The following is a 26,815-nucleotide window of genomic DNA, read 5'->3' on the forward strand; positions in this document are numbered from 1 at the left end:
GCGAGATTTGAGATGGCAATAACCCGGAAAAATCTACAGAGGGGTAGGTTGGGAGGGCGATGAGGAATACGTTCCTCATCGCCCTCCAATCGAAAGAACGTTACCAGTTGGTAAGTAACTTGTTCTTCGAGTGGATTGTGTCCTCCAACGTATTCCTCATCTTAGATAGACTCCCAAAGCAGTATTTTGTCACTTTCTCTGGAGGAGGGGTCAGATTTTTTTTTCATTTTTTTTTTCAATGCCTTTAGATGGCGGAATAAAGCACTGCTTTTCCAAAGGTCAGCTCCGTAGACTGGGAAGCATCCAGGCTATAGAATTTTGAGAAGGTGTGAAGTGAAGACCATGTTGCTGCTTCGCAAATGGACCTTATTGGGACAACTCTTTGAAGGGCCGTGGAAGAGGCGATGCCTCTGGTGGAATGAGCCTTCAACCCTTCTGGTGGGTCTTTTTGTGCTAGTCTGTAGCATTCTGAAATGCAAAGTACGATCCAGCGTGAAATTGTCTGTTTTGTTACAGATTGACCCAGCTTCCTTCCTGTGTAGCCTATAAACAATTGGTTGTCCACTCTAAGCCTAGAAAGTCTAGATATGTAAAAGCTTAAAGCTCTTTTTGGATCCAGTCTGTGTAATCTTTCTTCCTCCTGGTGGAGGATAGAATGAGGGTAAAACAATTTTCTGACTTAAATGAAAATCAGATATTACTTTTGGTAAAAATGATGGCTTAACCATCAATACAACCCTGTCCTTATGGAACACAGTATAGGGTGGCCCAGAAGACAGTGCCTGCAATTCGCTCACTCTTCTTGCCGATGTTAAAGCAACTAAAAAGGCTGTTTTCCATGTTAGTAATCTTAATGGACACGTGTGCATAGGCTGAAAAGGGGCACACATTAAGAATTTTAGGACTAAATTTAGATCCCTAATCGGTACTTGAAATGGGTGAGGAGGAAACACATTAGTGAGACCGTTTAAGAATTGTGTTATCAAAGGAATTTTGAAGTAGGAGCATTCTTCCGATGAGAGCTTGAAAATGGAAAGCGCTGCAAGGTAACCTTTTATTGTTCCGATATTCAGACCTCTATGTGCTAGGGTCAGAAGGAAAGATAGTACTTCTGGAATAGAACATCGAAAAGGATCGACATTCTTTTCTCTGCACCAGTTGCAAAACGTTTTCCAACGGCAACGGTATAGAGACTTTGTTGCTGGCCTTCTTGCCGAAAGCAACACCTCCATAACATCATCTGGAAGGTTCCAATCCCTGTATCTCAGCCTTTCAGATACCAAGCATGATAGTTGAGTGTTGTGACCTCTGGGTGAAGAACCTGACCTTCCATTTGAGAGAGAAGGTTCTCTCTCTGAGGAAGACGTACTGGAGGACAGATGGACATATCTAGAAGGTCCGGATACCACGTTCTGGCCCAATCCGGGGCAATTAGGATCATGCGGTTCCCGAAGCATCTCAGCCTCCTGATGACCTGAGGAATGATGGGAATCGGAGGGAACGCGTACAATAGTGGAAAATTCCAATCCACCAATTCCCTTCAGCAATACCTTTCGCATTTTCGGTTGGTACTGGTTGCGAATAGGTCTACCTGAGGGGTTCCCCAAAGGACAAAGATCTCTTGAATGACTTCCTGAGGCACTTCCCATTCGTGGGTCACCATGCTCTGCCTGCTCAGAGCATCTGCCGTCATATTCTCTTCCCCGGCTAGATGAATTGCCGTTAAAGAGATTCCCTCCTGAATCGCCCAATACCAGAGCTGCATTGGCTTTCTGCACAGGGGCAGTGACCCCACACTTCCTCTTTTGTTTAGGTAGTGCATGGCCACTGTGTTGTCCGTCATTATCAGGTCATTCTTTCCCCTGACAGATGGGAGGAAGGCCTTCTGCGATCGTCTGATTGTCCTCAGCTCTAAAAGATTGATATGTAGTTTGGACTCCGATGGAGACCAACGACCGTTGATTGTCAAATCGTTGGCATGAGCTCCCCACCCCAGGAGTGAGGCGCCCATCACTACTGTGATCTCCGGCCATGGTTGCCAAAAAGGTTCTCCTTTTAGGATGTTCTCTGTACAGGTCCACCATAGAAGGTCTTGTCTGACCTTGTTTGGAATCTGAAGAAGATCTGTCATTTGACCCGAGAAATGAGATCACTGAGTCTTTAGGGCCCATTGGAGGGATCTCATCCTCAAGCGTGCCTCTGGCACCAGAAAGATGCCGAATGCCATGAGGCCTAGCAACCTTAAAAAGTCGGAAGCCTGGCGATTTTGGGCATTTTGGAATTTGGAAACCATCTGAAGAATGTCATGAGCCCTCGTCTTGGGAGGTGAGCTCTTTCCCAAGGATGTTTCTAGTACAGCTCCTATGTACTGATACTGTTGGGAAGGTGTCATGTGAGACTTCTTGAAATTGAGGGAGAAGCCCAGTTTGTGGAGGAAGTGGCAGGTGACATTCAGATGATCCATTGCCTGCTCGGCAAAGCGCGCTCTGATCAACCAATCATCCATGTAGGGATAGACATGAATCCCCCCTCTCCTGAGGTGCGCTGCCACCACTACCATTGACTTGGTGAAGATCCTCGGGCGGAGGTCAACCCGAATGGCAGGACTCGAAACTGATAGTGTGAGTCACCAAATACGAACCTCAGGTATTTTCAGTGTTAGAGATGATTCGGAACATGAAAATAAGCATTCTGGAGGTCCAATGACACCAACCAGTCCTGGAGTTGAAGGGCCTGAAGGATCTGAGAAAGGGTAACCATCTTGAATTTGTCTTTCCTGAGGAACTTGTTCAAGTTTCCTAAGTCCAAGATGGGTCTCAGTCCTCCGTCCTTTTTGGGGATCAAAAAATACGGGGAGTACCATCCCTTGTTCCTCTCCGCTGCAGGTACTGGTTCTATAGTTAGAACTTCCTGCTGTAGCAGCGGGTTTGAAGACTTCAACGGGTGTCTCCCTGGTGGACTGCTTTGAGGTTGATTTAGAAAAGGAAGGCAGTAGCCTTGGGCTATTATTTGTAGAGCCCAAACATCTGAAGTAATGGCTCGCCATTCTTGCAGATGCTGCGACAGCCTGCCTCCTACCATTGTTTTGTGGTGCAAGTCCTCAAAGTGGTTTTGTGGCGGATGTTGCAGCCGCTGATGGCAAAGATGCTGCAGCTGGAGCTGGCTTAGCACGTTTTCCTCGTCCACCACGAGTGGCCTTTCTTTGGTCCCTTTGACTGGCCATTCCTCTCGTCTTCCCATATGAGGTGTAATAACGATAGGATTGTCCCCTCGTGATTGCTCTTGCGCACAAAAAGGCTGCTGTTGCCTAATAGCAGCTCCTAAAGATTTGGCCGCTGCTTTTGAGGTCTGCAACCTCTCAAGGCTCTCATCAGCCTTGTTGCCAAAAAGGTGAGACCCGTCAAAAGGCATGTTCAGAAGGCGGTTCTGTACGTCTGGTGCAAAACCCGACTTCCGTAACCACGCAAAACTTGCTAGTTACCGTGCTAGTGCCCATGGACCTGCTTACACTATCCGCAGTGTCCAATCCAGATTGAAGGGATTCCTGCATGGCTTCCTTTCCATCTCTAACGATGGCTAGGAACCCTTCCCTTTCTTCCCCTTCTGGTATGTGCTCCACCGCCATTGCGATGCACTCCCACAGAGTGTACGAAAATGTTGCCAAGGCACATGTGGAGTTGGCAGATTTTAAAGCCATGCTCCTGGCTGAAAATACCTTCCGTGCCCAACGCACCACGCGCTTATCGTCCCTGTCCGGAGGGATAGACGGGTATGCAAGTTTGTTGGAAGTTGTGGCTGCCTGTATGACCAGACTCTCGGGAGCTGGATGTTTTGACAGATAGCCGGGGTCGCTACTGGTTGGGCGGTATTTTGATGTGAGGGACTTAATTACCGGAGGAATAGAATCCAGAGTTTCCCAATTCTTGGCCACCCTGTTTCTTAAGGCTACATGAAAAGGTAGTACTGGGTATTCAGTGGGACCATGGTCCAATATGTCTGTTAAATCGTCTTGGATGAATTGGGCTGGTGGTGTAGTCCATCCCAAGTAATCTACCACCTTGGTCATTAACTGATGGTAAGATGGACGGGCATGCTCTCCTGGATCTGGTCTACGAAAGTCATTCTCAGGAGAAGTGTCAATGCCACTTGCATTATGTAAAGACTCCACCAAATCTCTCATTCTGCTTTCCTCTGAGGTCAAGCATTCTGGGATATTTGGGGTGCCTTCTTCCAATCCAAAAGGTACATTTTCCTCCTCGGATCTCTCCTGTTCCTCAAAAATTGAGATCAAGGATTTGAAAAACTCCTTCCTAGGGCGAGGCTTGAAAACCTTCTCTGGGAGAGGAGGAGAAAGAGGTGTAGTACCAGGCTCTGAAGAAATGACATGTTTTTTAACTTTCTCTTTCTATTTTTCTGGCTGCCCTGGCTTGGTTGGAGCCTTTGGCGCTGAGGGTTTTGGCGTCGTCGTCGATAAAGGCGTTGACGCGTCGACGACATAGTGGTCGTTGATCGGGTCTGCTTCGAGGGCGTCGAGGCAGTCTTCGACGATTTTCCCTTCGAGGTGTGACAGGTTTCAGACAATGTCGGTGACCTCGAGCGGTCGACTCGACTCGAGCGTTTATCGCTTGGCGTCCTGGAAGGTTCCCTATCCTTCCTTTTACGATCACCCGGGCTCGAGGGCACGCGAGTGTCAGAGCGATGACGCTCCCGGCTGGCTTCCGAAGAAGGCACGGACCGAGGCTTTGCCTTCTCAAACACCTCCATCATTTTGACCCTGAATGCTTCACACTGTTCGGAAGCCGAATGTTTTGTGGGGCATTTCATCCTTTTCGGAGACTCGTCTGACGACGAGGTGGAGGGAGACCTCGGCGTTGTTCCTTCAATGTTTTGACGAAGACGACGAGCGATGAGAATTGCTTCAGGATCTAGATCGATGCCTTTCGCCTCAAGGAGATTTCTCCTCATGGGGTCTCGACTCGATGCTAGAGGCTTTTTGATCCTTCCGACCTACCTGTAGCTTTCCTCTCCTTTCTCGCAAGGCCTTCCCCGTCATCGTCTGACACTTCGAACAGGTCTCCATGTCGTGGCCTTCTCCGAGGCACCACAAATACTCGTGGTGCGGGTCCGTGATCGACATTTTTGAGCCGCATGACTTGCATTTCTTGAAACCCGATCTCGGGGTCGTGGTCGGTGTCGATGACGAGGACATATTTCTTCTTGTTTATATATATATTCTTCACAGAACTCGATGCGCGCCGAATGTCCGAAGCAACGTAACTGCAGAAAAACGGAACTGAGGCCAACGGGCGCCGCGCGTGCTACTTATACACCCAATGACGTCACCCTCGACGAAGGCCTTCGAGGGACCATCGACTCGACGACATCGACGCACGGCGCCCTGTGCCGAAACAATTTCCGAAGAGCAGCAAAGCTGGATGGAATACATAGAGCAGCAAAGCTGGATGGAATACATCTAAGATGAGGAATACGTTGGAGGACAGTTGGAGGACAGTTTTCATAACATTATTGAAAATCCTATGATTGTTAGCCTACCCTTTTCAGGCCACATTGCTATAAATGTTGTAAATCTTGCTATAAATTAATTACTTCTTACCAATTCCTGGCGCGTCTGCCTCTTGATAGAAAAACTGAAGAGTTCTATCACCTCCTTTAGCAAAAAAGTCATCAAAAGGCCGAAACTATAAGATAAAAAAACAGGTTAAATAAAAATCTGTTTATTGAATTTTGAAGCAGAAAACAACCAACAACAATTCAAGCCCGCCCCGATCCCAGCCCAGTCTCTGCATACTCATTCCAAAGTTCTCCCCTTCCCGCCTCCCCCACCAACATAGCAGGTCGACCCCCTCCCACCACATCTATTCCCACAATGTTTTTCAAAACATGTCCAAGAGTCTCTCTTAAAGAAGTAGAAGGATGTTTCAAGCCAATCCCTTGTCCTCCGACCCCTCTTTCATCCCCAGTGCCTGTACCACTCCCTGCTCCGCTGTTAGGCAGAATTATATGCAGTAACCTTTGGCAACACCACACACAATTAAGACTATAAGTGACAGCACAAATTCAACTTTGGTACAAGCCTGTACTACACTGTTAAAGTGGTAGCAGCAGCGGAGCAGCCAGACTTATCTGAAGAGTATGTGAGCAGTCTCAAATAGTTAAACAAAGGACAGCAATTACTATGAGTCAGGCAAACACTGCCTCAATGTTTTCAAGTAAAAGAATATACATTTATTTCACTCTTCAGTTGTATAACATTACACCATTATAAGCAGTTTAAAAATCACACTCTTAATACCCCACACCACTTCCCTTAAATCCCAGACAAGTTAAGCTCACAAAATGAAGTGCGAGCAAAATGGCACTCCAGCAATTTAAAAAGGGAGGGAAAAACAAAAGTAAGTAGAAATTGAACCATACCAACAGGTAAGTACTTAGGGCAATAGAACAAGAGGAACTACAGTGATAGAATCAGGTAGAAAAGGCTTAGGGCCAAAGTCAATAGGACAAAAGTCTTTAGCTCAAGATTAAACGGTTCAGGGTAGTTTGCGGTAAAGTTTGTGCCACGGATTTTGGACGAGGTTGGGTGGTAGAAAAGTTAGTTTAAAAGGAAGGACAAGCCCTCGGATTGGAGAAAGATTTCACACACTTTTCCCGCGGCTGAACAAAACGAGCAACCGGGTTTGCACAGTACCTTAAAACAGAGAGGAAGCTGTAGCTGAGGCAGATGTTCCTGGTAGTTCCTGCAGGCTCAGGGTTCCTGAAGCGACTGTCTGATACGAAGTAGGAAGACTGGAGGGTCCTGCACTACCCAGGGAAGAAACCAGCAGCAGAGCAAAGCAACAAATAAAAGGTGCACTCCTTAAAACCCAAGGAGGGTCCGACCTTCCTGGCTATCCGGCCCACTGTAGCTCTGTGCAGCAAATTCAACCAGAGGAGGGGTCCTGGCTTGCAGTTTGGGCAAACTGGTTGGGCCCACCAGCTAAAGGGAAGAAGTTTCCTGGAGGATCTTCTCTGTCGGCGGATTCTGACGATTCAGACCTGCAGCAGGGCTTTACCGGGCGGTTCAGTCGTTGTAGGGGTCCTCTTCTGTCAGCTCCTCATTGGTTCTTGTGTTCCAGTGCCTTTCCTGTCCCAGAGACCTGCTTTTTATGCAGTTTTCCCCCATTCACACAGCCTGGCTGTCAATCACACAGCAGGGTGGCTGGCCTGGCAAGGCCAGTTCCCTTAGCCAATCAGACAAGAGTGCGACTTGGGTTACCAAGGGAACCCATGGCAGGGGTCCGAAGTCCCCTCCCTCACATCCTGCCTACTGAGACTTTCAGGCGCCTTAAGGAGGGCTTCTGTGCAGAAGCCCGGGAAAAGACAGCGAACAAAGGAATCATCCCCGGTTTGGTGCGCAGAGAAGAATACGAGAAAGACTTTAATAAAAAGAAATGGCGACTAAACCCAGCCAGAGCCAAAATAAAATGTATTTGGTCAAGCGGGTTTATAATCGAGGCTAATATAATAGCCTAAAACAATACCATGGTTATATAATATAACTGCGGTAGAAAAGTTAGGGTAGTTACCACTGCCAGCAGCCAAGACTAAATGTAAAGGGAGCGAAACAGTGCTCCAAGATACACAGTCAAAAAGGGATAGGAACTAACCCTTTCCAATACTCCATGTAAGATGGGGTGTACTGGGTCTGTAGTTTAAAGAGACTACATAAAATTAATGGCAACTTTACATGTTTCTGGGAGACAGTAGTCAGTCCTAGAAAAATGGAGTCAGAGGGAAGTCTAAAGAGACAACCCTTTGGTACTGCACTAAGGGTGCTGTGTAACACACACACAAATGGTGCTCATGGAGTAGGTGAGACTCCAGAGCCCAAGATCACACAGATGGTAAAAGCACACACAGCAAAAAACATGTAAGAGTGGGAAAAAGGCTCACACTCTTACCAGGTGAAGAAAAATAAATCCTAGAAATCCAGCAAAGCTGCTGAGGGACTCAATAAGTAAGGGAAATTAGACAGTTATGAGAATTCTCCCTAACATCCGCCGCCACCCACCTCTATGCATCTGTCACCCATTGCGCCAGGAGTGGGCTCCTATGACGCTTCCATGAGATTGCCAATCTGCATTTGGCTACTCGTAACAGGAAGGCTGCCATTCTCTTTGTTTGATTCTGTTACCCCCCATGACTGCCAGCAAACACACCTTGAGAGAGAAATCCACCTTGCCCCCCAGCAATGCGTTAATCTTTGCTATCATCCTCTGCCAGTATTCTCCTATCACTGGGAACGCCCAGACCATGTGCCAAAAACTTTGCATGTTGCTCACACCTCAGGTACTGGTGTGAGTGGTCTGGGTGTATTTTATGCAGTTGGTGGGGAGTTAAGAATACCCGGTGCCAGATATTAAATTGAATTCATTTAAATCTAGCTTTCCTTGTAGTATTCCTCATGTGCTAACAAGCCAAATCTTCAAACGTTACTCCCAAATCTCGCTCTCACTTATCCTTCATCTTGAGCTGTGGAAGGGTTCAACTATCGTGCATCGCAGCCTATAATCTGGATATGACATGTCTCTCATTCCCTCTGGCTAGGATCGCCTGAAGGATATAGGATATGATGAGGCATTTATAACGCACCTATAAACAAGTGTTTCAAGGCACGACGAGGCAAGTGAGGGGAGCAGTGGGAAGATAGACAGAGATCTTACTAGGCCAGGTGACATTGGGATTGTGCAAGTGCAGGTGAGGGGGGAAGGGAAAAGTGTGAGGAGGAAAGAGGAGGGGAAGAGCAGTACATAGGATAAACAGTAAATTATTAAAAAATATATATATATAAGGGCAGTTGGGTGTTCTTCTGGTATCACTTCCCAACTGGCTGCCAGGGTGCTGGTCAGTCTGGCATCATTCAAGACCTGTCCTGCCGGTTCCCGGTATATCCCCGTCCAAGTGTTGAAAGGCAGCAGAGTCCCCCCCTCTAAAATGTCTCCCAAAGTCCAGCACTCTACTTCAGCGCATTTGTCATCCCCTATGTCCCTTATGATTTTGGCCACCATTGCATCGGTCCACAAAGACATGTCAGGACTATATCCTGCCCCCATCTGTAACTTGGTCTGCATTCTCTTGCAGGCTTGCCTAACCACTGTACTTCAGCACGATTTTTCCACTTTTCCCGTTGCTCTCTATAGCATCTCGACCCTCGTGTGATACTTCCCAAGCTCCGCCCATTAGTTGTCTGCCTATGCCCACTTCCCCAATATCCCATTTAGTAGCGTGCAGCTCAGATGCCAGAAAATACTGTTCATAGTCTGGGAGAGCTAGCCCCCCCCCCATCTGTGTCCATCTGTGCAGTGTGGCCAACGCTACTCTGTGTCACTTTCCACCCCGCACCAGGTCTGCTGTTTTATTGTACAATAATTTAAAGAAGGGTTGGATGGCCATATGTATGGGATATTTGCAAAGAAATAGAGCAACCTGGGGAGGATCACCATCTTGCAGATAACAATCCTACTCATTAGGGATAGGGGCATCCAGTTCCAGAATTGAATCCCATCATCTATTCCCATGAGGGCCCTCCCCACATGATACTGAAATGTGTCCGCCACTCAGTAATGGATCTGGATACCTAAATAGCAGAATGATTCCACCTCCCACCATAACCCCACCTCGGGATGGTCCTGCACCACATTCCCCATCGGCGAACCCAATGGAAATACCAACAATTTATCCTGGTTCACCTTACAGCCTGCGAGGGCCTCCAAATAGTTCAACATCTCTAACATGTACAGGACGTGTATCCTGGGATTTTGCACGTACAGCAGAACATCATCTGAGTATAAAGAGATGACATGGTGCTGCCCCCGCCCCCACCTCAATGCCTGCATCTCGGAATTCTGATTGAAAAATGATTGCCACTGGTTCAAGCGCCCAGGCAAAAAGGATCAGGGACAGTGGACAGCCCTGACGGGTGCCCTGCCAAGTTGCCAGCTCCCAGAAACTACCTTACCTGTCCTGGCCAGCAGTTCTTGGTACAACAAGCAAATCCAATGCAATAAATTCGAACCCAGGCCATCCTCTTCACCAAGTCAAAGGCTTTGACAGCGTCTAGGGAGACAACTGCCAGCTCTGCTTGCACTCTGTACCCTCTTTATGACATAATGGAGCCCTCTGAGATTCACTGTAGTGCTCCATCCCCATAAAAAGCTGCATTGGTCCCGGTGGATCAGGTGGGAAGCTTTCTTTAGGAGCTGGGACGCTAACACCTTGCCCAGTATCTTGGTGTCAATATTTAATAATGAAATGCGGCAGTAGGAGCCGCAATGCTGTGGTTCCATCCCCAGCTTCAACAATACCACAATAATTGCTTCCCTCAGCGATGCAGGTAACAGCAGGAGATGTGCGAGTGAGCAGAGGGCAAGGACAAGCAAAAAGGAAGAAAGATATGGCATATTGGAATGATAGCCATATAAAAACCAGTATACAGCAACAAATAATTCCACAACTCTATTTATAACTACATTGATATTGTGGCAGCTTTTTAATCGTTATGTACTAATAGCTTTTCACAATAATGGTGATATATTAAAAGCCCAAGTCACCATACAAAATTGCTGGGGACGAAACCACACACATTTGAAATGCATGCCACGGCTCTGGGAAAAACAATTGTGGAATCAAGAGCTGCAAGGCCACTGACATTAAAAAAGGACTAGGGACTTCCCAGACCGAGTAGGGATGTATAGAAAGGATGTTCCTCCAACATGGCGGCTGATAACTATTCCGGAAAAGTGAGGAGACAGACCACACATGAGACGTCCCTTGTAATTTAGCAAAAGCCTACCCCATATATCTTGAGATCCGCACGCAGGATATTAATAATCTATTCGCGAGCTGGATTAACACGCGCCGCTATGTAAACAAACAATGCATACATACTGTAATTGAGGACATGAGAACGCAGATGCCTCTAAAATAGCACTGGAAAATCGCCTGTGCTCACAGAACTGCTCTGATTTAGCGCTGCAAGAGGGGAGTAATGGGTACAATGAAAGGGCATGGCAGGAACCCCAGGCAGTTTAGTAAAACCCACCGTCTGTATCCTGTTATCCGCATCGCGGGATATAAGCAATACGATCGTAAAATGTACCCGCGAGCGGTAACCGCACGCGCGGGTATGTAAACAAAAAATGCTAGCGTGTTCTAAATGGAGGATGTGAGAATGCATTTACCTCATAAACAGCACAGCAACATCGCCTCTGCTCATAGAACTGCTACTATTTAGCGCCACGAGGGGGACAAATTGATATATGAAAAACAAGGGCTACAGTCCCTCGTTGGATCCCAAATCTCAAAATCTTAAATTGTTTAACTACAAACTGAAATCCTACTCTAACGTAATTACTTATTGTTGCAGGAACAGCAGCCAGTGACCGCTTACCTGTGAACTCTGCAGGAACGCCCTTGAAAACTCTCTGGAACTTCTGACAAGAAGCAATTGCTGTAGCAATGAGAAGAGAACAAATTCCCTTCTTAACTACTGCTCTATCTCTGAAAACCTCACACCATTTGGTGACTGAAGTAACAATAACGATAAAAGCTCACCTTAATGTTTAATTGTGTGAGCTCTCCATCCTGCGTCACGCAGGGGCGCATGTCCTGAAGAGTGGAGACGAAGGAGAGAACAGACAATAGGGCACTCTATAATAATATGACTGATGTGGAACCTAGCTGAAGGGGAAATATAACAAAATAACCAAATGGTGCCTAATATACGGAGCGGCTGGTAGCAACAGAAATTTCTAACATGTATTAGCGATTGGAATGGAGAGTAAGGCTCTAATAATCACTATCTCACTAAATACCTAACTAAATATAGAAAAGAAAAAAGGGTCATGAAATAACTGAACAATGTGTGACAAGACCTAAGCAGAAGGAAACGTTATTCAAGGCGTGCGCGAAGCAACGATAATGCACGTTCTACGGGCAATGCAAATGAAAGAACAAGTTACTTACCAACTGTAACGTTCTTTCGACTGGATGTTCCTCCCACGTATTCCTCATCTTGTGATAAATCGTTATCTCCAGCTTCGCTGCTTCGGAAAAAAAAATTCTCGGCAGAGGGCGCTGTGCTCGAGGTCGTGGCCTCGATTGTCCCTCGACGTACTCCGTACTCTGTCGACGTCACCGATGGTATAAATACCTCGAGCCGCGCCCGTTGCTTCAGTTCTGTTTTTTCGATGAAATATATATATATAGGAGGAACACCCAGGCGTGTCCCATGACCGATACATTCTTCGTGAGAGGAAAGTGTAAGAAAACGTAAACTGTACTGTGGGGTAGGATGGGAGGGTCGATGAGGAATACGTGGGAGGAACATCCAGTCGAAAGAACGTTACAGTTGGTAAGTAACTTGTTCTTCGAATGGATTGTGTCCTCCCACGTATTCCTCATCTTGTGATAGGCTCCCATAGCAGTATCAATTTTTGGAGGTGGGAATACTAATTTCAGTTTTTGTGGACTGAATGCAGAACTGCCCTTGCAAATAAACCCTTGTTAGAGGAGGCAGTGTCCAAACAATAATGGGTAACCAAAGTATGCATCGTTTTCCAGGTTGCAGCTGCACAAATATCTGCTGCCGGGACTCCCCTCTTTAGAGCCGCAGAAGTAGCCATTCCCCTTGTAGAATGGGCACGAAGCCCATCTGGTGGTTCTTTTCCCGCTAATCTGTAGCATTCAACTATGGCAAATATGATCCAGCGGGAAATGGTCTGTTTTGTTACAGATAAGCCTAATTTATGACCAGTATAACCCACAAATAGTTGGTAATCTTGTCTCAATTTAGCCATCCTTGAGATGTAAAAACTCAGAGCCCTCTTGGGATCTAGTCTGTGTAATCTCTCCTCTTCCTCGCCCAGATGAGGAGGAGGATAAAAAGTTGGTAGTACTATTTTTTGTGACAAATGGAAGTCCGAGACTACTTTTGGCAAGAACGAAGGTTTAACTTTAAGGACTACCTTATCCTTATAAAAAATAGTATATGGTGGTTTGCATAAGAGAGCCTGAAGTTCGCTAACCCTGCGGGCTGATGATAGGGCCACAAAGAGGACAGTTTTTAGAGTCAAAAGCCTCAATGGACATGAGTGCAGAGGCTCAAAGGGTATGCAAGTCAAGAATGTTAATACTAAATTTAAATCCCAAGTTGGTACATGAAAAGGTATTGGAGGGTATACATTAGTAAGCCCCTTTAAGAATTGAATTATTAACGTTATTTTGAAATATGAAACCTCTTCCGAGGAGCGCTTGAAAATGGACAGTGCAGCAAGGTATCATTTGATTGTTCCTAACTGGAGCCCCAGATTGGCTAGATGTAACAGGAAAGAAAGCACCATTGGGGTGCCACACTGAAAAGGGTCCACATCCTTGTCTTTGCACCAGTTACTAAACCTATTCCAGCGACATCGGTACAAAGACTTTGTTGCTGGACTTCTGGCCGAAAGCAAGATTTCCATTACGTCATTTGGAAGATCCCAATCCTTGTATCTCAGCCTCTCAGAAACCATGCATGAAGGTTGAGTGTCTTGACCTCTGGATGGAGAACCCGACCTTCCTCTTGCGAGAGAAGATCCTCTCTTTGCAGAAGACGTATCGGAGGGCAGATGGACATGTCTAGAAGGTCCGGGTACCACGTTCTCCTGGCCCAATCCGGGGCAATTAGGATCATGGTTTTCCTGAACTTTCTCAACCTCCTGATTACTTGAGGAATCACGGGGACTGGGAGAAATGCGTACAGCAGTGGAAACTTCCACTCCACTACGAATGCGTCTCCCAGAGCTCCTCTTTGAGGAAATTCCCTTGAGCAGTACTGATCGCACTTCCGGTTGATTGCGGTGGCAAACAGATCCACTTGAGGGGTTCCCCAAAGGGCGAAGATCTCCAGAAGGACTTCCTGAGCCAGCTCCCACTTGTGAGAGACCGTGCTCTGCCTGCTCAGAGCGTCTGCCGCCGTGTTCTTCTCTCCGGCTAGGTGAATTGCCGACAGAGAGATTCCTTCTCGTATTGCCCAGAACCAGAGCTGCATTGCTTCTCTGCACAGTGGCAGTGACCCCACACCTCCTCTCTTGTTGAGATAGTACATGGCCACTGTATTGTCCGTCATTATCAGGACATTCTTTCCCTGTACAGAGGGCAGAAAGGCCTTCAGAGCTAGGCTGATTGCCCTCAGCACCAACAGGTTGATATGTAGTTTGGACTCCGATGGAGACCAACGACCGCTGATTGTCAGATCGTTGGTGTGTGCTCCCCACTCCGTGAGTGAGGCGTCCGTCACTACCGTTATCTCCGGCCATGGTTGCCAAAAAGACTCTCCCCTGAGAATGTTGTTGTTGCAAGCCCACCATAGAAGATCCTGAGCAACTGCGCTTGGGACTTGCAGAAGATCCGACATATTCCCTGAGAACTGGGACCACTGAGTTCTGAGAGCCCATTGAAGGGATCTCATTCTCAACCTGGCCTCTGGTACTAGGAAAATGCAGGATGCCATGAGGCCGAGCAACCTGAGAAAATCGAACGCCGGTAGATGTTGGGCATTCTGAAACTTCGTTACCATCTGCTGGATGTGGAGACCTCTCACTTCGGGAGGCGAGGCTTTTCCCGATGAAGTGTCCAAGACTGCTCCGATAAATTGGAGTTTCTGGGATGGTATCATGTGGGACTTCTTGAAATTGAGGGAGAAGCCCAGTTTGTGGAGGAAGTGGCAGGTGATCGAAAGATGTTCATGGTAGGGATATATGTGAATACCTCCTCTCCTGAGACTTGCTGCCACAACCGCCAACAGTTTGATGAAAACCCTCGGGGCAGAGGTCAACCCGAATGGCAGAACTCGAAAATGATAATGAGAATTGCCAATCGCGAACCTCAGGTACTTTCTGTGCTTTGGATGGATTGGCACATGAAAGTAAGCATCATGAAGGTCCAATGATACCAACCAATCTTGGAGTTGGAGAGCCTGAAGGATCTGAGAGAGAGTCACCATCTTGAACTTGTCCTTCCTGAGGAACTTGTTCAAGTTTCTCAAGTCCAAGATGGTTCTCAGTCCTCCGTCCTTTTTTGGGATGAGAAAATATGGGGAGTACCAACCCCTGTTCCTCTCCGCTACAGGTACCAGTTCTATGGCACCTTTCTCTAGCAGGGTTAAAGTTTCCTGCAACAGGAGCGGATCTGAAATTTTGACGGAGTTGACTCTCGGTGGATGATTCTGAGGCCTTTTTTGGAAGGGGAGGCAGTAACCTTGGGCTACTGTTTCCAGTGCCCAAGCATCTGAGGTAATGCCCCGCCATTCCTTCAGATGCTGAGAGATCATGCCTCCCACTGGTGTTTTGTGTAACAAGGTCTCAGAGGGATTTGGAGGCGGCTGCAGGAGTGGCTGAGGGTACAGATGCCGCTCCTGAGGCTGATTCTGCACCTCTTCCTCGTGCCCCACGAGGGAAGTTTCTTTTGCCCCTTTGAGAAGCCTGTCCTCTTCCTCTACCAAAAGAAGAGTAGTAGCGAAAAGAACGACCCCTCCAGGAAGATGAGCCGGAATAGGGTTTTAGAGGCTGGCGCAAAGAGGCGCTAAGTGATTTAGCTGCCGCTTTTGAGGTCTGAAGTTTTTCTAGGCTTTCATCAGCCTTTCTGCCAAAGAGCCATCAAAGGGCATGTTGAGGAGTCTAGATTGCACGTCCGGTGCAAATCCGACTTCCTCAACCACGAAAATCTGCGTAGCACAACACTTGCAGCCATGGATCTGCTGATGCTTTCCGCAGTATCCAGTCCAGACTGGAGACATTCCCCCATTGCCTCCTTCCCGTCTTTGACTATATTCAGGAAGCCTTCCGTTTCCTCGCCTTCCGGAATAGGATCAGCCGCCGCTGAAATACAGTCCCACAGGGTATGGGTAAACCTGGCTAGGGTACAGGTGACATTTGCCGACTTGAGTGCCATACTGCCTGATGTGAAAACTTTACGTGCCCAGGCATCAATTTTTTTATCCTCTCTATCTGGAGGAATAGTTGGATAAGCAGTTTGTTTTGAAGTAGATGCTGCCTGAATGACTAAACTCTCTGGAGTCGGATGTTTATTCAAATATTCAGGATCCATTCCAGCTGGTCTATATTTTCTTGGAAAAGTGCTGTCTGTAGCAGCAATAGTTTCTGGTTTCTCCCAGTTTTTCTCTACAGTCCTTTGAAGGGCCCTGTGAAAAGGGAGAACAGGATCTTTCTGAGGTCCCTTGACGATTATATCAGTCATGTCATCTTGTTCAAAAATGGGTCAAGTATTACCCCAACCCATATATTCAACTACTCTGGTCATAAGACCCCTGTACCCAGCATCTGCCTGTTCTGCAAGATCAGGTTTGGCGAACTCTAATTCTGGGGATGTGTCAACTCCACTGGCAGAATGTAGAGTATCACTCAGGTCTCTCATTCTAGATTCCTGGTCAATGAGTTCTTCAGGAACTTGTCTTGTACCATAAGTAACTCCCAAAGGAGAAACATTGTCTTCTTCTGAAGCAGACTCTTCATAGATTGCTGACATAGATTTGAAAAAATATGATCTGGGTAAAGGAGTGAATCTCCTTTCTTCCTCTTCCATCTGCTTCGAAGAAAATTGTAAATCTCTCGAAGTTTTCGAGGTTGTCTTTGAAGTCTTCGAAGTTTTCGAAGATGACTTCGATAATGGCGTCGATGACGCATCTGGCTTTGGCGTCGAAATTATCGAGGGTGTCGACGAAATTGTTGAAGTCTTCGACGACTTGTGTTTCTTATACGGCACTGGAGATGTGCTCGACTCTCGAAGAGTCTTTGACGGTTTTATGTCGACTCGAGGTTTTTTGGATTCCTTGACGCTACTGGTCTTAACCATGGTAGCCTTGGACTTCCCTTTGGCGTCCATTGGAGCGACTTTAGGGTTATGGCTTTTTCGAGGGTCTTTCGAGGGATTCGGGGCCGCATTCTCGAAAACCTCCATCATCTTTTTGTGGAATTCATCCCACTTACTGGGAGAATCCGATTTAGTCGGACAACGAATTTCTTCGGTCGACTCTGAAGAAGAAGATGATGATGAGGGAGATCTATGTCTCGACTTCATTTTCTTCGATGACGACGAAGAGTGTCTCGATCTACTCCTAGATCGAGATCTCTTCGAGTGCCTATGTCGATCCGATTCCTTAGAATCAGTCTTTTTCTTATGTCTTTTAGACGAAACTTTTTTTGAAGCCTCCCTCCCCACCGACAGTTTACCTCTCCTCTCACAAAGAGCTTTTTCGGTCATCGATTGGCAGGACCCTCAGTCGTCGGTTCGGTCACTGGAACCGAGACACCAGAGACAAATCTGGTGGGGATCGGTGATCGACATCTTAGATCCACAATCTGCACACTTTTTAAACCCAGTCCTGGGTGTCAAAGGTGTCGCAGATGACATTTTCTTCACAGAAAATAGAAGCGCGCCGTTCTCGATAGCGAAGCGATCGGAAAAACGGAACTGAAGCAACGGGCACGGCTCGAGGTATTTATACCATCGGTGACGTCGACAGAGTACGGAGTACTTCGAGGGACAATCGACGCCACGACCTCGAGCACAGCGCCCTTTGCCGATAATTTTTTTTTCCGAAGCAGCGAAGCTGGAGATAACGATTTATCACAAGATGAGGAATACGTGGGAGGACACAATCCATTCGAAATGTAATTATTGAATAACCAACAACCTCTGTGACAAATAGATACAACCTCACACGAGTGCCACCCAAAATCATCTAAAAACACTCAAAACAGTACTTGCGTGAGGAACAGCAATTTTCAGTCAGGACCTCTGAGCAGGGACAAGGGGCGAGTGACAGGAAAAATAAAATAACTGTAAATGGGACAGGGTCCTATACATGGGAGGGAAGAATAATAACAGATAAGGGCAAGACTTCGGAGACTGAGGAAAAGGCAAGGACTAAAACAGGTGGGGCTAAATGCTGTGACTGCAATTCTGTGACGACCGCGGTAAGCATCCGTACTGCAGGGTAGTCAGCAATGCGAAGCGCGAGCCCCCTCAGGAAACGGATACTTATAACAGAGATCGGTCAAAGACTAGACTAGTAATGTTAGCTTTCTCAATGGCACAACCTGGCAGCCATTGAGGGAAATTAACTTCGATTACTTTCAGTATAAATCTGACTTAACAGCAGGACCTCTCAATACCCTTAACAAGGTTAAACCTAAGGACCCATAGACTTAATTTGGAAACTGGCTGGTGATCATGACAGTACCCCCCTCAAAGATTTCCTTCCCGGTTTAGTAGGGTGGTTTCGATGGAATCTTTTTAACAGTCTAGGGGCATGAATGTTCTCTATGGGTTCCCAAGATCTATTGAGAGGACCATAACCTTTCCAATCGACCAGGTAATATAATCTGTGATGCACTATTTTGGAGTCCAAAATTTCCCTGACCTCAAATTCTGGTTGGTCGTCTTCAATTTCCACTGGGGGTGGAGCTGGTAGTAAACATGTCTCTTATTTTACTGGTTTCAATAGAGAAACGTGAAAAACTGGATGGATTTGCATTTTCTTTGGAAGTGTCAACCTCAAGGCCACTGGGTTAATAATGGCTTCTATGATAAATGGTCCTAAATACCTGGGAAGACATGTTTTCGAACCTTTTAAAGCCAGATTTCTGGAGGACAACCAGACAGAGTCGCCGATTTGAAAACTTGGAGGAGTACTTCGGTGTCAATCAGCTAACTTCTTTTGAGATTCTTTAGCTGCCACTAAACTAGCTTGAGCCTTACTAGTTGCTGTTAAGATCTTGTCATGAAGGTTCTTGACTGCGGGCATTTCTAATGGATCAGGAGGGTCAAAGGCAGAAGTTCGGGGATGTTGACCATGTAAGGTATAGAACGGCGTGAGTCCTGTGGACAAATGGATGGAATTGTTTTAAGCGTATTCTGCCACCCACAAAATATCCAACCAGGAGTCGTCGGTCTGTTGTAGAATACAGCATAAATATTGCTCCAGGGTCTGATTAGTGCGTTCCGTTTGTCCATCGGTCTGTGGGTGGTGACTTGTGGATAATCGTACATCAATCTGGGCCAGATCACAGCATTTCCTCCAGAATCTTGATGCAAATTGACTACCTCTGTCAGAAATTATGGTGGAACGAAACACATGTAATTTAACAATGTTCTCTAAAAAAGTCTTTGCCAATACGGCAGTGGTGGGAAGCCCTTTTAAGGCCACAAAATGAGCCATCTTTGAAAACAAATCTACTACCACCAGGATGGTGTCGTAACCTTCACATGGCGGAAGATCTGTGATAAAATCCATCGATAAGGTATGCCATGGATTTGGTGGAATATTCAAAGGTTGAAGAAGACCGGCCGGTTTCTTCTTGGAGTTCTTATTCTGGGCACAATTTCCACATGTCTGAATGAAAAGGGTCACATCCTTGCGCCAAGTTGGCCACCAATAGTATCTTTTGATCTTTTCCAAAGTCTTGGTCACCCCTGGGTGACCTTCCATTGAAGAGCCATGATAGTTGGAAATGACTTGTTTTCCGAGTGCCTCAGTAGGTAAATACAAACGGTTCTGATAATAAGGCATTTCTTCTTGGACACTGAATGGATCTCCTCGATTAACCCAAGCCAACAGCTCCTCCTGAGTAAAAGTTCCCTTTATCTCCTTCTGCAGGTCTTCGAAGAATGGTTCTCCGGTGTGCAACAACCCCAATACTCTTTCTCCTGCGATGATATTTGTAGGAACGGGAGAAACAAAGGCTTCTTCTCCATTGCCGATTCGAGATAAGGTGTCAGCCTTGCCATTGCGCACTCCAGGACTAAAGGTGATAATACAATCATATTCAGCAAAAAACAGGGCCCATTGAAGCTGCCGAGCTGATTGAGCCTTAACAGAACGTAAATACTGTAGATTTCGGTGGTCAGTGAGAATGGTAATGGTGTGTTGAGCTCCTCGTAGGTAATGTCTCCATTCCTTTAAGGCACACAGGATGGCCAATAACTCCTTGTCCATGATAGTGCAATTGTGTTCAGCTGGCGAGAGTTTCTTGGACCAGAATGCCACCGGGTGTAAGATCTGAGTTTCGGGATTGCGTTGTGATAAAACAGCACCCATAGCGACATTAGAGGCATCAGTTTCCACAATGAATGGTAGGTCAGGTTGAGGATGTTGTAAGACCGGAGCCTCAGTGACCTTGGCCTTTATTTTTTTAAAAGCCTCACCAGCCTCTTCGGACCATTCAAATCTCTTATTCTTCTTCAGCAAGGACGTGATGGGGTGTACCAGTTGCGAAAAATTTTCCACAAAGCGGCAATAGAAATTAGCAAACCCCAAAACACCTTGGACTCCTTTTACAGACGTTGGGGATGGCCAGGTATGTATGGCATCCACCTTCCGCATGTCCATCTTGACTCCCTGAGAGGATAGCACAAAACCTAAAAATTCGACCTCGGAAACATGAAATGAACACTTTTCCAGCTTTACAAAAAGAGAATTTTCTCGCATCTTCTGAAGAACTGCTGTAACATGCCTCACATGTTCAAGGGAATTCTTGGAAAAAATCAAAATGTCGTCAATATAGACTACCACGCAAACATCCAGTAGATCTCTTAAAACATCATTCATAAAGAATTGAAATGCTGCCGGAGCATTGCACAGTCCAAAGGGCATCACTTGATACTTAAAAAGGCCATATTTGGTACGAAAAGCGGTCTTCCATTCGTCGCTCTCCTTTATTCGAATGAGATGATATGCGCCTCTGAGATCTAATTTGGTAAAAATCTGGGCACCCTTGATTTGATCCAACAAATTAGAGATGAGAGGAATGGGATATCGGTTCTTGACAGTAATTTGATTTAGGGCACGATAATCTATCAGGTCCGGAGATCTCCTTCTTTCTTCGGAGAAGAGTGGGGAGGCAGAGGGGGATTTAGAAGGCCTAATGAATCCATTAGCTAAATACTGGTCTAGATACTTCTTCAGGTACGCATCCTCCTTTTCAGTTAACGAATATATCCGATTGCAAGGAAGTTGTCCTCCTGGAAGTAGATCGATCTGACAATCGTAAGGTCGATGGGGAGGTAAGACCTCAGCCAATTTTTCTTCAAAAACCTCCTGGAATTCTTTATACTCAGGGGGCAAACTTCCAATTAATCCAGGAGTGGAGTTAGAAACTACTCTGTTTGGGCCAGGTTTCTTCAGGTTACTTATTAAATTACAAGAATCTTCACATTCTGTGGCAAAGGTCATAGATCTAGATCGCCAATCATTAATAGGGTTGTGTTTCTCGAGCCATGGCATACCCAAAATGATCTGGAATTGTGGAGCACTTATAAGGACGAATGTAATCCTCTCTCTGTGTTTTTCCTGGCAAAGCATTGTAAGATCATCCGTGCGTTGTGTGACTGGGCCAGAACCTAAAGGAGTACCGTCGACTGCAGATACATTTTCAGCTTCAAACTTGTCTACGAGGGGAAAATCCAACTTGTATGCCAGTTTTGAATCCATGTAGTTACTGACTGCACCACAATCAATGTAGGCTTGTAAAGCATGCATTTTAGTGGGCCGCTCTTGACTAAATAAGATAATATGAAAAACAAAGTGTGAGGTCACAAATTCCTGCTTCATGCTCGACAAGCTGACCTCTACACTTGCCGGGCACTGGAGTTTTCCGAAATCTGGTCTTTCTTTTCCTGGTTGACACCTCCAATGGGTCTTCGTGAAGGTTTTACAGGACAATCCTTGAGGAAATGTCCAGGTTTACCACAATAAAGTCACAATTGTTGTTGCTGCCTCTTGTCCCTCTCTGCCTGTGAAATGGGACCTCGGACAACCCCTAACTGCATTGGTTCCGTGTGAGTATCTGGACCAGTTCTTAATTGATTTTCTTTAGGGCGTACATAATAGGACCTATTTTCGGAACGGGAACAAACTACTCTTCGGTCTTGCAGGCGCTGGTCTAATTGGATAGTTGGTCAATAAAGTCAGCAATACCATCAGGAGGATTAACAACCTGAGCCTATACATCCTTTAATTCACTGCGCAACCCTCGATGGAATAATGTTGTCCTTTTTTCGTCGGGCCAATTGGACTCTGCCACTAATCTATTGAAGGTTGCAACATAAGTCAACAACTCTTGGTTTCCTTGCCTGAGTGAGAGCAACTCATTATCCAGGGCCTGACCTTGGGTATGGTGCGCAAACAATTTTTCCATTTCCTTCTGGAACTCCTGAAGATTCCTCAGAATTGGGTCATCCCTATTGACTAAGGGAATGGACCAATATGCAGCATAACCCCCCCAAGTACGATAGAATAAAGGCCACTTTAGCCTGATCCGTGGGGAAAACTCCTGGACGACAGAGGAAATGTAGCCTACACTGATTCATAAAAACCGCAAACATCTTATGATTCCCCAAAAAGCGTTCAGGAGGCGCTAAAGGAATATTTCCAGGAACTATCACTTGGACTGGAGTAGGGGGTGGGACAGGAGGAGGGACTGATGGATTAGCTGCGGGTAAAGGGACTTGTCCAGCCTGTGTCTGCAAGAGTTGGCGTGCTAACTCTTCTGTACAGTCCCTGTTAACGACAAGCTCCCTACGCAGTGCACTGGTCTCTGAGCGAGCGGCATGAACCTCCGTTCTTAATTCTCCCAATAACTGAGCCAACTGGTCCACCTCAGGAATCTCCATGGTGCCTGGGCAGAGTAATTTTCAAAAAGGCGGCTTCGCGTTCTGCAACGCTTACCTGTGAACTCTGCGGGGAGGCCCTTGAAAATTCTCTGGAACTTCTGACAAGAAGCAATTTCTGTAGCAATGACAAGAGAACAAATTCCCTTCTTAACTACTGCTCTATCTCTGAAAACCTCACACCATTTGTTGACTGAAGTAACAATAACGATAAAAGCTCACCTTAATGTTTAATTGTGTGAGCTCTCCATCCTGCGTCACGCAGGGGCGCATGTCCTGAAGAGTGGAGACGGAGAGAACAAACAATAGGGCATTCTATGATAATATGACTGATGTGGAACCTAGCTGAAGGGGAAATATAACAAAATAACCAAATGGTGCCTAATATACGGAGTGGCTGGTAGCAACAGTAATTTTTAACATGTATTAGCGATTGGAATGGAGAGTAAGGCTCTAATAATCACTATCTCAATAAATACCTAACTAAATATAGAACAGAAAAAAGGGTCATGAAATAACTGAACAATGCGTGACAAGACCTAAGCAGAAGGAAACATTATTCAAGGCGTGCGCGAAGCAACGATAATGCGCGCACTACCGGCAATGCAAATTAAAATGTAATTATTGAATAACCAACAACCTCTGTGACAAATAGATACAACCTCACACGGGTGCCACACAAAATCATATAAAAACACTCGAAACAGTACTTGCGTGAGGAACAGCAATTTTCAGTCAGGACCTCTGAGGAGGGACAAGTGGCGAGTAACAGGAAAAATAAAATAACCGTAAACGGGACAGGGTGTTATACATGGGAGGGAAGAATAATAACAGATAAGGGCAAGACTTCGGAGACTGAGGAAAAGGCAAGGGACTAAAACAGGAGGGGCTAAATGCTGTGACTGGAATTCTGTGACGACCGCGGTAAGCGTCCGTACTGCAGGGCAGTCAGCAACGCGAAGCGCGAGTCCCCTCAGGAAACGGCTACTTATAACAGAGATCGGTCAAAGACTAGACTAGTAATGTTAGCTTTCTCAATGGTACAACCTGGCGGCCATTGAGGGAAATGAACTTCCATTACTTTCAGTATAAATCTACCTTAACAGCAGGACCTCTCAATACCCTTAACAAGGTTAAACCTAAGGACCCATAGACTTAATTTGGAAACTGGCTGGTGATCATGATACCAACACAAGTAAAGAAACAGGACCGACGCCTGATTCTAATAGGCGTAGAATTCCGGTAAGCGACATATGACAGCCATACACAAAATAGTGCTCATTAGCTCCTCAGGTTCCTGACATATGTATGTTTTCCCTTATAGGGAGTGGATGTATTGACGAGACGTCCCAACAATGTGGAAGATGCCCTCTCCAGACCAAGAAATTATCTGAAGTGGGCAGTATTTATAGTCCTGAAGAAAGCGGCAAATCAGTCACCCGCTGAAACTGGTTGACAACGGTTGGCACAGGGTGATGACCTGGCCCACTAGTCTCACAAAACTAAAAATATGAACTTGGTTATAAGATATAGATATAGGTCACATCAAGGTGACGATCTGATTCACTTGTCTCACAAAAATAAAAAAGTGAGCTTGGCTGAAGGACATCCTTGTTTTTACATAAATAACAAAAACAAAACCACATTCCTAGATGGTAGACCGTTTATGGGGAAAAATTACCAGGTTACTCACCGTAGTGACCACCTTACTCCTAGTCCATAGTCCCCTTTCCTCCATACTTGTGGACATCTCTCCGTCCTGTGGGACGGGACCAGAGCACTTTGTAAAAAGCATCCAAATTTGTCCTTCCTCTCTTTCCTGCATGGGGGCCGGCACGCGGCCGTAACACCGCCCACCTTGGCTCTGCCCCGCGCATCGCCCCTCAGTCCTTTTCTTTGCCAGGTCAGAGACCCATTACCAATAACAGAGGAACCTTATTAGAGGGGACGGCGGGCGGGCGTATGGAGGAAAGGGGCCTATGGACTAGGAGTAAGGTGGTCACTACGGTGAGTAACCTGGTAATACTCCTACATCCCGTCCCCTTTCCTCCATACTTGTGAGAGATTCCCAAGCACTCCTTACAGGAACTACGGGTGGATAGAAATACCCCTTACTGAAAAAGGTTCTTCAGCACAGCCTGGCCAAACTGAGCATCAGCTCTAGAACTCATATCGAGCAGTAATGCTTACAGAAAGCAGATGGAGAGGCCCAAGTAGCTGCCCTAACGATGGACTCCCAGGGAACATACTTCTGAAAAGCAACCGCAGCTGCCTTGCCCCGCACCAGGTGTGCATGAATACCTTTAGGAGGTTTCAGCTTTTGGATAGTGAAAGACTCCATGATGCAGACGGCAATCCACCTAGAAATAGTTGCCTTAGACGCCTGCTGGCCTTGAGGGTTGCCGAAAGTCACAAAAAGTTGAGAAGAACTTCTAAGCTCGGAAGTCCTATCCACGTAGAACTTAAGAGCTCTTCGGACATCAAGACAGTGTAGAACCCTCTCCGCCTCAGAGGCGGGGTTTGGAAAAAAGACTGGTAGGGAGATCGATTGATTCAAATGTAATTCGGTCACTACCTTCGGCAGAAAAGCCGGATTAGTTCGAAGGACTACCTTGTCCTTGTGAAAGACCAAGAAAGGATGCTCCACCGATAATGCCTGGAGCTCACTCACTCTCCTTGCCAATGTAACGGCGACCAAAAAGGACACTTTCCAAGACAAGTACTTGAGGTCCACAGTAGCCATTGGCTCAAAGGGTTTATGGCACAGCGCCGTCAGGACAACATTCAGGTCCCATGGCGGGTGCAGATTACGAACTGGAGGGTAAAGGCGTGTTAAACCAGCGAAATGCCTCTTTACCACTGGGTTAGTCAGAGAAAACGAACACTGATCCGTAGAAAGATAAGCGGAGACCGCTGAAAGGTAAGTCCTGCATGACAGAACATGAACCCCTGACTCTGCTCGGGAGGACACGAAGGACACCACTGTGTCAACCGTGGCCCCCCTTGGATCCAATTTCTTCTCTAGACACCAATGACAGAACCTGAGCCATTTACTCTTGTACTGAGATCTGGTCGAGGGTTTCTGGCTGCCTGGATAATACGCAAGTTATCCGCAGACAAATTCAGATGCTCTCAAGACCTAAACTGAGGCACCATGCCGCCAAGCTGAGCGATTGTGGGAAGGGGTGCCACAGCTGCTGCTCCCCCTGGTGGAGAAGATCGGGAGTTACCGGTAACCTGATCGGCGGATAAACCGACAGGTGTTGGAGTTCTGAGAACCAAAACCTGGCCGGCCACTACGGGGCTATCAGTAGAAGAGAACAGTTCACCGAGTTCTTCAACTACCAAATTGCCCGGTGAACTAGAGGCAGAGGCGGGAAGGCGTAAGCTCTCATGTTGTGCCATGGAATCTCTAGAGCATCCCCCAGAGAGGAGGCTCCCAGCCCCCCTCTAGAGGCATACAGAGGAAGCTTCTTGTTCGCTGCTGTCGCGAAGAGGTCCACCTGCGGTGTGCCCCAGCGCGAGAAAATCCCTGAGAGGACCTCCGCTTTCAACTCCCACTCGTAGCTGACCACTGTCCGCCGGCTGAGGGCATCTGCTGTGACAATCAGCTGGCCTGGGATGTGCACTGCAACCATGCCAGACACCATGAAGCACGGGCCACTCCCAAATCTGGATGGACAGGTCCACGAGGGGGGGAGACTTTGTTCCCCCCTGCTTGTTGATGTAATACATTGACACCACATTGTCCGTTCTTATGCGGACCATTTTGTTGACAATGACCGGTCTGAACGCCCTGAGCGCCAAGAAAATCGCCAGAAGCTCCAAATGATTTATGTGCAGGAGCTTGTCCTGAGGCGACCAGAGGTCCGAGACCTGAAGGAGATCTAACGTCGCACCCCACCCGAGGAGGGAGGAGTCCGTCGTGATCGTCACCATAGGGACCGGGTCCTGAATCCCAGCGCCCCCTGACAGATTGCTGAGAGATGACCACCAGTCCAGGCCCACTCTCATGGAATCCGGAATCATTATCCGCATGGAGTCTGGGTCCACTGCCTGACGCCATGAATTCCGAAGGGCCATCTGG

General features: G+C 46.7%; 1 protein-coding gene across 1 annotated transcript in view; it reads right to left on the reverse strand.

The window, feature by feature from the left end:
* The window catches only part of DNAH8 (dynein axonemal heavy chain 8), an 8,835,797-nt gene that overhangs the window by 8,260,959 nt on the left and 548,023 nt on the right, over positions 1 to 26,815 (reverse strand). The window contains exon 4 of the mRNA XM_069608756.1: positions 5,615 to 5,699. Within this exon, the coding sequence (XP_069464857.1) occupies positions 5,615 to 5,699 (85 nt within the window). The remainder of the gene's footprint in view (positions 1 to 5,614; positions 5,700 to 26,815) is intronic.

This window comes from Ambystoma mexicanum, chromosome 4q (genome assembly GCF_040938575.1).
Source record: "Ambystoma mexicanum isolate Mex_15411 chromosome 4q, UKY_AmexF1_1, whole genome shotgun sequence".
Classification (NCBI taxonomy): Eukaryota; Metazoa; Chordata; class Amphibia; order Caudata; family Ambystomatidae; genus Ambystoma; species Ambystoma mexicanum.